At 39.8% G+C, this 12,799-nt stretch overlaps 1 protein-coding gene and 1 long non-coding RNA gene across 2 annotated transcripts in view; one reads left to right on the top strand and one right to left on the bottom strand.

The window, feature by feature from the left end:
* LOC138206266 (A disintegrin and metalloproteinase with thrombospondin motifs 20) overlaps nt 1-12,799 on the bottom strand; it is an 82,341-nt gene that overhangs the window by 6,927 nt on the left and 62,615 nt on the right. The window contains exons 29-31 of the mRNA XM_069162851.1: nt 4,761-4,928; nt 1,475-1,648; nt 417-587 (exon numbers count right to left, since the gene is read on the bottom strand). Coding sequence (XP_069018952.1) covers nt 417-587; nt 1,475-1,648; nt 4,761-4,928 — 513 coding nt within the window. The remainder of the gene's footprint in view (nt 1-416; nt 588-1,474; nt 1,649-4,760; nt 4,929-12,799) is intronic.
* On the top strand, nt 6,759-10,759 carry LOC138206267 (uncharacterized). The gene is made up of 3 exons (XR_011178930.1): nt 6,759-6,871; nt 7,792-7,836; nt 10,047-10,759. It is a non-coding gene; the product is annotated as an uncharacterized lncRNA (long non-coding RNA).

Below are 12,799 nucleotides of genomic sequence, written 5' to 3'. Positions count from 1 at the left end.
AGCAGACCTTTATGTGAAAAATTGGTGGATAGATTCAGACTGTGACTAAGGTGGTTCCTGCTTCTTGTATTAAATATGCAATCTATCTATCTATCTATCTATCTATCTATCTATCTATCTATCTATCTATCTATCTATCTATCTATCTATCTATCTATCTATCTATCTATCTATCTATCTATCTATCTATCTATCTATCTATCTATCTATTTGGACTTTTGAACTGTTGGTTGGATAAAGCAAGACATCGCAGGTCACCTCCTCTGATAATTTGGACACTTTCCATTATTTCTCTACATTTTACAGATTAAATCCTAACTTGATTAACTGACAAAAAATTATGAAAAAATAACAATGACTGTTGTTGTACTACTAGAATAACAAAGCTCAATCTTTACATCTCCCTTGATTCCCACCTGTGACCACTCCCCTGTTATCCACATGGAGTGACAGGGAGCTGCTTTGCAAGGCTGAAGCGATGAAGGCCGCGACGATGGCTCACAGTAATCCTCCTGGGTGGGTGTCATCCCTGGGCCCATGCACCCCACCTTCCTGCCTCGCATGCCTTCTCCACATGTTGCATTACACTACAAGGCAAATCAAACACAGGGAGAAGTCAGTAAGGGTGGAGAAAGGCTTGCAGAGGGTGGGCAGTGTTGTACTTTCAGCAACAACATCATAAAGTTCTCAGACTTCTGCTCGTCTCTTAAGCTCTCCAGATAGCAACAAATGCGCACTCCTTATTTTGTAAAGGGTTACACAAATGGAGAAAATGTAGTTTTGTGTGACAGTGGCGATGTTACCACAATCTCGTACATATACTCTGGTTGACAATGTCACAATTAAAGATAAAAGTTAAGCTAGTTTCCCTCAGTGATGGTTTAGAGGTCCATTTAAAAGAACTGATACGAACCAAAATCTTAAAATAAATTGGTGTAAAAAGCCGGCTGAGCTTCTTTGGATTTCACGAGAACAAAAAGGATTTCAGGGCCAAACTGTAAAAGAAAGGAGGCTGTAAGTTCTCGAGGCAACACAGACAGTAATCTGCAAACATTCCAGCACGAGGACACAGTGCTATGTCCCTAAATGGCGCCCTACTTTTATGCCTCCCTTTTGAGGACAAAACACACGACATTAAAGTAAGATGAGCCAAGAAAAAGCAGTCTGCTAGCGTGACGCAGAACAGCAGGACAAAAGGAATGATGGCCATCAGTACTCTGAGGTTTGATACTGTAGGATATACTGACTGATGGTTATCGCCAAAGCCCTCGCGGCTGACGCAAGAGATCAAGGGTCCCTGCAGGTCGTCCATTTAATGGTGCGGAGAGAGAGCAAGGGAAAGAGGAAATCTCAGCCAATAAAAACCTTAATAACATGTTTAAACATTTGTCCATCTGTTTCACACTGGAAGACTGAGCACAGAAAATGGGGAATCATGGATAGGAAGACAGATTGAACAAGCGTCTCTACTTACCTCTTCCCATTCACCTGCAACCCAAGTGTACTTTGTGCATTCTGCAGTTTGGCACGGCCGGACAACAGTAGGACGTGTGTGAGCATCACACAGAGCCTCTCTGACTCGTCCGGTACCTTTTAACCTGCAGTAAACATCTCGGTTCTGAACTCCGACTCCACAGGTCACCGAACACTAGTAAAACACAAACAGAACACACATCCGCTTGAGAAAAAAAGGCAAAAAGAAACTTAATGGTGACGTGTTTATGCCATGTTTGTTTGTATGTTTCTCTTACTTTACTGTACATAGAAACAAACATAAAATACAGTATGAGCATCAGTACTTCATGGCACTCCAACTTCAGTTCGGTCGCAGAGCTGACCTTAAAGGGACACGCCACTGATTTTACACATGAAACTCAATTAACTTGTCTAGTGAAAACAGTTGTCCTCTGTATCTATTCAAAGTAAATAACCCCGATTATGTAATTGGAGTTATATTAGCATGGGTCTGAAGACATTACATTGTTAATAGAAAGTTTGTGGTACCTGAAGGGTAGTGTTTAAAACAAGTGGGTCTAATAGAAGAAGAGACTCAGTTACATTATAGGAATTGGAGGATGCAGCGTTTTTGGAATCTGACCCATTTTTTAATTGAAGTCAGACTTCTGACTCATTAAGTCAGAAGCTTCTCACCAAGCATGAACTCAAAATGCAAGGTGGCTGTCCGTAACAAAAGTGAAAGTTTTAGTGTTACTTTTTATTAGCAGTTGTGTCAAATACCATGTAATGTATTGTCAGTATGCTAACAACTGTTAGCAGTGGCTAACCTGGATTATCCAACTGAAACAGCAGCCACTGTGGCCACAATGGACAATTACAGGATAATAGCACATTAAACTTCCCTTCATTTTCCAAGATTTTCTTTAATATCATGGATATGATCATTAGGGAACCTAACTGAGAGCCTCTATAATGCATGGCTGTAGCATTTGCTGCAAATCTACCCCAGTGGTCAATCACAGTACTGCAACTAGAAAAATCTGATGCAACCAAAACACATCTTTGTTCATACAGCACCATGATAATAGACATGGTTAGAAAAACCTTTTGAATATGTGTGATCCCATTTCAGTGAAAAAAAAATAGCTATTGAGAAAATGTATCTTCTATTTGAACATCAGCCAACATGAGCTACTGACCAGGCACTGAGTAGTAATGGTGCATTTTTTTGCTGATAAACTCAAGTTGTCTTTTGCAAGAGGAAAACTCTGTTATTTCATCTGTCAAAAGTTTCAGAGACAATGTTTTAAAATATTTATTTGGTCTGTCGTGTCGAGATTTGCTGCTTTAATGCTTCTTTACAATGCACGTAGTAAATCCAAAGCTGGTTTGTTGCCTCTCTGTGAGACTTATATCTGGGATCACACAAAGGTCTATCTCCAACATCTCTTTGATGTGGTTTGAGAGGCATACCTGCATACAGAGGAAGCGGTCTGTAAGGCTTGAGCTGATAAGGCTGATTTCTCCGTAAACCCTCTAGACCTAAGAGAACAGTGCCAGGTCTCATCTATGTCAGACAGTCCTGTGCATTATACAGAAAGTAGGGACTATCAGATGTTCTGTTGATGCTGTTCTTTTCACACTGCAATTGTAAGTTATCATTGCAGACTGTGTGGTTGGATGTAAAGGGTCAAGTCCATGAGTTTGGAATAAGAACAACAATCTCCATAGGAAATGTGATCTTCAAATCAAAAGATGGTTGTTGTTTTTTTTAAAGGTACTAAGCATGAAAATGGAATTGCAGCTAACAAAGCCTGACTGTGTATTCATGAAAACAACGTATAATTCTTTTTAGGATTACTATTTACTTTTAGGGGTATCTCGCCTTGCAGATTTTTTTTGTTTTTTTGGACAGTGGAGGTAAATGGAACTTCACTTGTGCTGCTCACAACATTAAAAAAAAAATACATTGGAAGACTCCAAACACTGTTGCTGATGATTTTCTAAAATGCATTTTCAATGCTGTACAAAACACATGTTAAAATCTATTCTATCAGGGTGACAGCAAATAATTCAAAGACATATCCAGAAACATGAAGCTGAAACTAAAACTCAATGCCAAACAAGCGAAAGATAATTTCTTTAAAAAATAAAAAAAAGTATTGTAATTTGGATCATGCAACCTTTTAACTGCACTTCAAATATTTACACTGAAAATGTGTGGGCACAGTGTTAGAAATAATAAGAGGAGAATAATTCTCCTGTCCTTGGACACCACTAAACTTCTCTGGGCAGCCCCCATCCGACCCAGCTTCTCTAACATGTTGCCCATTACACCCCCAGTCAGAGGTGAGTGAGAGGGCTGGGTAGCTGTGGAATAACTCAAATGTTGGGTGCTGAGGTTTCAAAGTTGTCACATGCATGGATATTAAGATATAAAACATGTCTTTATGCTCTAGTTGAGGATTTCATGGTTGCTGGTGGTATGTGGAGGAAGAAGATTGCTTCCAGACACCAGAGAGAGAAAAAGTGAGAGGGGAGGAGGACACCCTCAAGAGAGTGGAGAGTGGCGGGAGGCAAACATGGGTCTTCATGGATCATTGGGGATTTTACTTTTACATTTTAGGCTTTTATACTGAAGATTGTGGTTAGCCAAAGAGTGTCAGAAAAGACATACTGCAGTGCAAGAATAATCCGTATGTTTCTATGAATCTACTTACCTGTGAACAAACTTCCCCCTGCCTGTGTAGGAGTTACCAGTTACTAGTTAATCCAAAAAGCTGCTGCGGTTCAGGATACGTGTAATTCTTATCACCCTGTTTGAGTGCATGGGAGGCCAAGCTTGGCTGCATCAGCTGCACCTCTGGATCTCTGTGTTTATCACATTTCATTCAGATAGCTTATTATGTATGTATGTGGTCAGTGTGTGGTCTGAAAAAAAAGCTTAAAAAAAAGAAGAGCTTCCTCTGCACAAAACTGGAGATTACAAAAGGATTTTAACAGTTGGTCTGAATATGTTAAACCTGAAATATCAATGTCAAGTGAACTACATAAACACTTGTGCAAATCCAGCCCATGGTGTTTAGTTTACACTTGAGGAAATGGCACATTACTCTTGAATAAAGATAAACTGAGCGGTGATTGGGCAGGTGCTCTGTGTGTACATTTGCAACCTCTGGGAAGCTTTTGGCTGCATTTGTGTTTGTGTCTCAGCTGCTAGCTGCAGTCAGTGATAGTTTGGTCCCACAGAGGCTTGGGCCTATTATCTGAGCCAGAGGAGATAGCGAGAAGCAAAACCATACCTCCCTCCACCTGTTGGCTTTCCAACTGGGACATCCTCGAGCCCGACAGGCCTTCTGTGTCCGCGGTCGAGGCAAATGACTGCAGTGTTCCTCCTCTATTTTGGTTTGGTTCTGATAAACACAGGCAATCTCCCGCTGCTTGGTCCCCCGACCACAGTTAACTGAACACTGGAGAGGGAAGAGTGAGAGGAGGGGGATGGGTGGAGGGTGGAGAAAAAATGAATTTATTAGCAAATATTCACAAAGTCCAGTAATATCTCTATACAATAATGCTCACTCTCGAGGTCACAAAAGTGGAAATACTATAAAATTAGACACTATTTCAAGTTCGAGCTAATATTTCACGATCTAAACCACCACTTAATTTTCATTTGACCTTTTTCTTATTTACATTTGTAAATGGATATTCTTTCATCACATTTTATCACAAAAGAGGTACTTCATACATTATAAAACTTTTCCACTGCAAACTATTGAAGGATGAACCACATCACTGTTTCTGAAAAGACCCTTTGCTGTTGATATTTTTTATTCTAATTTCAATGCAACAAAATTGAATTATCCAGAAAACTCATCCATATACAATATATGATCTTGTTTTTGTATTTTGGATGAACTGACCCTTTAAAAACAAGACAATAGCAGCAGACTAAAGAGCATAAACATTGGTGTAGAACAAAATGTCTCCTTTAGTCCTACATATACAGTATTTAGACCTCAGTGGAAGAGCACGCAATATACTCAAAACCTTCCCCATAGCATTTCATGGCCAACTGGACACACTGCAAACAAATTTAACTAAACAACCAAAGTGGATTTGCCCAAAACCTTTGTCAAACACTCACACGCTGATGGAATGCAGCCAACTATTTAACCTGTAAACAGAGGAATTACTTTTAGAGCTGCTGTGAACGGCTGAGGAAAGAAGAGCAAAACATAGATGCACGTGTGACATATCATCTGGTACCAATACGCAACCTAGAAATACTTCAGGAAAGCTAGACAACGAAGAAGAAGGAGAGAAAAAAACATGGTGAATAAAAACCAGACATTCCGATGAAAGCTCCGAAAAAGGCCTTTGCCTACGATCGTCGATGAAAATGCTGTAGAGACTTCGGTCCCCGTGAGGCCAGACAGCAATTAGGGAGCCTATTTCTGCTTGACGAGTGAGCGCCCCTATACAAAGACACTCAAAAAATGGGGTGCTGGAATCAAATACACAAGACAAGGAGAGTTACAGTTTGTCTTAGCATATTTTCCAGTCCAGATAATGAACATAATATTGCATTGTCCTCTAATTATGATCTCAGAGTATTGCATAAGTGTTTTTTTGTGGTGCTGATCATACCACAGATGGTGACCTATGGAATCTGCAAATGAGGATTTATGTCTCTCCTCCAGTTTACAGGAGCTAAAAGGCAGATTTCCCTGTTTAAAAAAAACCCTGATATTAAGGTTTGAGTGTCGCTTTGAGGACTTCAAACAAAGCGACCTCCTGCCTTTTCTTCTAAAGTGTTGTGCGGGTAGTAGTTGACACTGCACACACACGCATCATACGCATTGTAATTACCGAGGCATTTTAAACACAGGGCTGGCTCAGCTGACGGAGGACATCAAAGCCGAGGCCAGAGCTTGAGTGACTAGTCCTGAGCATGGCAGATTCACATACCCGCTGCACACTCACTCAAAAATGATAACAGAACTCCCTCTACCTCAGACAAGAGCAGAGACAGGCAAACATGTTGGAGGGGGGAGTGGGGAGGGGGGCTAGCCCCTCCTTACTGCTGTAAGAGCAGGAGGGGAAAAAAAAAGAAAAAAAAGGGAGGAAGAAAGGAAATCGCAGCCATACGGGCTACGTTCCCCCAGCTGAACTGTATCGGCATTTTAACGGTGGGAGAAAAGATGTGCTCCTCCTGCTACCCTGCCAACCTCATCTGTCAGCCATTAGTTAATCAGGGTTGGTAACACAGAGCAGAGAGAGCTGGCACAGCGCGTGGGACCAGAGGACAGCTTCACCTCTGCGAGCAGGAGGAGGGAGGAGGGCAAGGACTCGGGGACCTCTGCTTCACTGATCTACAGCTGGGTTAGTTCACTCACCAGCACCCACTCAGGTACGACTCTTCTACTTATTACTCAACCTATACTACATCTGTGACACGTTACCGTCTTGCTGCTTGCTTTTACTAAAATAAATATTGATTCCTGCATTTGTTTGCATGTCTTTGAAGTAAAGTTGGTTATTAATTAATTATTGTGATGGCATTTGGTGCCTTATACTGATAAAATACCACTTTATCTGAACTTCTATATATATTAAATCAGTGCTCTAGTATTATTCAGATGTGTTGAGGTGTGAGAGTGTTATGAATACAAGGAAAAGCTCTTAGGGTTACCTTAACATGAAAGAGAGGAGCAGCTCCCTGAGAAAAGCACATCAATCAATAGGTCACACGGGAAATGAAACACTCTTGAGACAGATTTGCCCTCCCACATTGTCCCAGCAATTAATTTCACATGATTAGGTGGGTTAAATCTAGTATAATCCGCTGAGGTTCATCTGGGCATAAAGTGGATTACTATAAAATGGAATGACTCAACCGCTTTGGATTTGGCAGTTGAAAATCAGCCAAGTAAAACAGCTATTATGAAACAAGGTTTTTTTTCCCATGCAGGACAAAAGTTCTGCAGAGAAAGATATCATTGATATTCAAAACCAAATGTAAAGAACAGGCAGCTCTCAATTATTATACTTAGTGGCTGTTAGTGGCACCCTCACTGATTTGATACGAGTTTCACAGTTCTGGATCAAATCACATAATGGAGTGCTAAAACCGTTGCCAGCTAATTCATGACTTTTGTTCGTGCTACAAAACCATAAACCAGAAAGTTTTGAAAACAGATGTCTGATTTTGATTAAGTTAGCAAAATGTGAAATCATACAGACAGATTTCTTACAGATAAATTGTAACCAGATAATCAGACTGACATTATTATTTGTTTGTGCACTAATGTCTTTGTCTTGGACTGGCAGGCAGCAACCTCAAGATGACCCCACCCACTGCTTTCCTCACAACAGGTAAGCTAATAGGACACATGGAAACCGTTAGGTATCCAGGAGAAACTTGACTGTACCTTAAATATCTGTCACTCAGCCAAAATGGAAATGACATGAGCTAATACTGATGAGTACCTCACAGAGAGAAAGTAAATCCCACAAAACCAACTAACCACCTGGCTCACATCAACTATTTTGTACAGAAATGTGCATTTGTTTGATCACTAATCACAATGGCCTCAATCAGCGCATGACAACATTTAATCTTGTAAGAACTATAATTACGCCATAAAGTAGTTATAAAGCAGAAATTAGTGTTTTAAAAACTGGTACATGTTGGGGCTGAAAAATATTAAAAAATCTAAATGTGTATTTTGTCAAATGTCATTTTTTCCAGGTGAACTAATTTGTATTTAACATTGTTCTTGACATGCTGCTTTATTTTTCCATTTCAGTTTGTTTCTTAGCCACTATGATGATGTACAATGACAATATAATGATCGTGGATTAAATCTGCTCCTAGGACAACAGATAAGTTATCCACATACCTGTATATTGAAAAGAAGGCAGTATTATTTCAAAAATAAATAACTAATTACTAAATAAAGCATTGTATTTTGCTATATTTATTGGTTCTAAATGAGACCACATCTTAAAGTGTCAGCGCCAAGGTCAAATTCCAATCACATTGCAGCACGCTCACAATGCAAGGGTGGTAATACCGAGCATATGGTAACTGTCGCTACGTAGTCTTCAAAGGAGCTCAGTGCTGATCCGGAGCAAGAACGAACTTGCAAGTGTAGAGGGGAGGAGAGTGTAGAATTATACCTTGAACGACATGTTGTCAAGGTTGTAAGATACAGTATCTTTGAACAAACGTGTCTGCTCTATATGGACAACAATACTCTTGCAAAGTCGTATTTGTCTGAATTCAAAATCATGCAAGAAGCTTAACTGTGATGGTGTGTGTTATTGCTTCATCAGTATCACCACATCCTCTGGTGCAGAGAATACAAGTTTGAGTGAGAAAAAGAGGAAGATACGGTGTCATAGAGCATTCAGGCTTTTCTGTTCATGGTCTTCTTTTGCGGGGAGGTTTCAGAGACAGAAGTCAAAACAACACATGTTGTCAACATGGGAACAGCTGCTAAAAGTGCGTGATGGGGGCAGAGGAATGTCAAGACTCATAGATCTTTTATCCATCAGGTCAAAATACCCACCCAGACTTGAAACCACACACAGGAACAGTGTGTGGTTTCCTGAACATTCATATGTTCAACTCATCTCACGCCCTCTATGACTAACTTTACCCACTAGTCTTACAAGAAGCTTTGAAATAGAGAAATCATCTGATTAATTTAACTAATGCATGCAAATTCAATCTTGTTTTATACTAATACACAGTAAAATGATGGCTTTTAGATGTGACAAGTTGATTTTAGCATATTATTCATCCCAGGTTGCAGTTGATTGTACGATGTGGAAATAATTTCCTGTCTGCAGTTTTTGACAGACTGTCAGCAGCTGCTAAAGCTGCAGCAAACTTTTGATTGACTAAAACCAAACAGCATGTTCTGCACTCCATGCCTGAATACGAGTTTGCCATTTTGTAACAGTTAAATAAACAACATGTTGAGTAGACATATACAGTGTCTTCCACACAGTTTCCTTTTAAAGTCAACACCACTCAGAGAAGTTACAACAAGCAACCATAAGTAAAAATGAAATGACAAAACAGTCAAGTTTATCCGTCTGACGAAACATTCCACTGAGAGTTTTTCCATGACCGCGTTGAACTTAAACAGCAAAGCAGTACTACACCACATATGGAGGAAAATGAAGAATAATCATAGACACAGCCGAATAAAGCTGACTCTTGATGACAGACCTTGAAAAATACAAACAGCAGGCCAGGTGAAAACTTATAAAGTAGTAACCTTTGACACAGGGCATCCAAGTCTAACTCTGTCTTCCTGCTCAATGTTACACAGCTGCTTTTCTAATGTCATAGCAACCAGCCTGCCACAGCTTGCGAGGACGGAAGTATGGAAAAGCTCTGGGAAGTGGAATGTCTTTGCATTTGTGTTTACTAATATATATATATATATTTTTTTTAATGCAAGCAATTACCTGAAGAAGCATGCACTTTCTTTAATCAAGGTGATATTGAACTTTTTTGGTATTTATGTAAAGAGCCCAATGTGTCCCCACTGACATTCCTTCTTCCACAGTGTCTTCTGTTTTTGTAGCTCTGTCAAGTCCATGGATGGTACCATGTGGAAAATGCATCCCTCAGAGGAAAAAAGTCACCCGGAGAATTGAAGAGACAAGACATGGTAGATAACAAGAGATAGTGGCACCAGTAATATCCCCTGCTGAACACCAAACGCATAATGCAGGGCACTGATGTGAAATACAGCGCTTCCTCTAAAACCTTTTGTTATTTAAACCACTGAAAGAATTAAAAGTATTTGCACGCCTGATATAACTCCCTCCATGTTGTGGCATGGAAATGTTGAAATGAAGCTGAAGTGAATAGATACAGCCAACAACAATATTTTTGACACGCCCAGTAAAAATTGTGAAATGGAAACTGTTTCACCTAATGGATTTTTTTCAGCATCTGTGGACCCGTGGCCCTGCTGACAATAAACAAGTAGAAACTGATGGTAGGCTATCAAATGATAGGTACAGCACGTGCAAACAAACAGGACAGTGTGAGTACAATTAAATCTCTGGTGGAAAATACACCGATGTCTAGAGAAGGAAAAAACATCGGCAGCTTTAGGTTTTTATGTTAGCCAGAGTTGAAATAAACGACTATTAGCTCCCCGTTAGTGGAAGTGGGCTACAGCACCCAATCCATCACTCTCCCGTAAGAGGGGAAAAAGCTGCCACATGCTCCATTTCACTCCATCAACTTGATAGCATTGGCAGGCCCAAACAGGAACAGGCCCCATTAAGTCTGTGGTGGTAGCCTCATGTGAGAAGACTACATTTATGTGGAGTCCAAGAAGCGACTCCTAAAGGCTTAAAAACCCTTTACAATACTCTTCCAAAGAGTTGAGAAAAAGCAGATGCTCTCTACCTGTGTCAAAGCGAAGCCGTGTTCCCTGTCATTCCACGGGCCCGGGCTAGACCGAACTAAATGCTTCCAGACTTTCATGCCCTGTCTCCTCTCATTTTGTCTCACTACATCTGCTCCCAACTCGGATCGCCCACAAAACAACATATACCTAAGATGGACTCCTCTCTTAATTTATTTTAATGTCCTGCACAAACTCATTGTGGTAAGGAGTCAGCTCTTATTCCTTAAGATTGGGTCTTTGCACCAACAGATACAGCATTAATAGCATATTTTAACTGCTCCCTAAACAACAATAAATTGCAAGGATGTTTATGAAAAGATAATCTATATTAGTGTGCAATGTGTTTAACTTTTCTTCTTGTTATCCAACTGCTTAACCTATAAAGGACTTCAATCCCTGATGTAAGAGCCATGCTGTGAACCAAATATTTTGAATCTTGAGATAACATCTCACAGCATCTGGTTTTCTGCCTCCCAAGTCTTAATGGTTTGCCAAAATCTGTAGGCCACACTGCTTGACTTCTAACCAGAAAATCATCAGCTGAACTGTTTTTCTTCCTCTCACAAGGCCAAAATGAAATATAATCCACTAACTCGTATTTAAATTAAGCCACAATAAGAACTGTGCTAGTGAGTACCGGGAAGTGTGTGTGTGTGTGTGTGTGTGTGTGTGTGTGTGTGTGGGGGGGGGGGGGGGGGGGGGGGGCTTTCAGCCCCAGCTTCAATTCCAATTGCTCACACTCGACTGGCATATGGGCAGGATAGGGAAACACAAGCCTCGTGATGTCACAACCATCTGACCCCAAGGTGACAGGTTTGCAAAATGGTCCTGCCCAATGCCCTCAGGCCAAAGTCAAGTATGTCAATGTTCTGCATGTGGATTTCATTTGAAGCAGCGTGATTAGTTTACAGACGCTCTACTGCGATCGCCCTCCATGGGAAACCCACACTGACAGGAAATGGTGTGTTTTTGTTAGCAACAAACAGGCATAAATTACCAAAATGGTGCCTTGGTTGACGATTCATCAAACACAGCCATATTGTTGGGGCATGCACGGAGTCGACGTTGACATGGCTTTTAAGGTAATTACCATTAGTTAATAATATTTACATTCCTGATAGTTTATATTGAACTATGTGTCTGATTTCTTGATTTGTGCAATAAACGATATAATTGTTTTGTGTCTTTTCTTTTTTATACTTGATGAATGTGTTTTTATGGCATGTATTTGCAAAATGAATATAACTTTTACAGTTATTCATAAGAGTTTCTGAAGCTTAAAAAACGTTAAGACTGTTTAAAGAGACCTCTCAGGGTATTAACAACAAACTGAAGAAAACATTAAATTGGTAGGTTTGTAAAACTGTCCACATGCAAATAAATGACATTGATGAAATGTTTACTAGAAAGCCTATTTGTGAACATTTTCAAGATTGTAGTATATATGCAATATGGTGTTTACTATTAACAAGCTTATTTCCAGGAATGTGGCCAAACTCTAAAATGAAATATGAGAGAAAGGATTTAAGAAAAATGCCTTACAGCTACTGTTATCTCTGGAGTAATACATTTATTAACTATATACCCTAGAAATCAATTTACCAATACGCAATTATATGAGATCTTTTGGGATAATAAAAACTATTGGGAGGATATTTTCCTTAGAATATATTTGATATATTATATAACAAGGACTTCATTCATAAGCTATTGCTGCAAACTGATGTGACTAATATTAAGGGTGCAAAAAAACTATAAAATATTAAAAATGTTTGGTGGATACTACAAACAGAAGAGGCCATTACATAAAGGTAAGACACCTTCTGAAGCCATGAGACATATTTTGACAAGGTTATTTAATGATAAAAGGCCACAGACTATATGATCTCTCACTG

The sequence above is a fragment of the Embiotoca jacksoni genome, unplaced genomic scaffold, assembly GCF_022577435.1.
Source record: "Embiotoca jacksoni isolate LCO1_2020_lvr unplaced genomic scaffold, fEmbJac1.0.p SCAF_3, whole genome shotgun sequence".
Classification (NCBI taxonomy): Eukaryota; Metazoa; Chordata; class Actinopteri; family Embiotocidae; genus Embiotoca; species Embiotoca jacksoni.
This window is presented reverse-complemented; position numbering and strand designations above follow the sequence as displayed.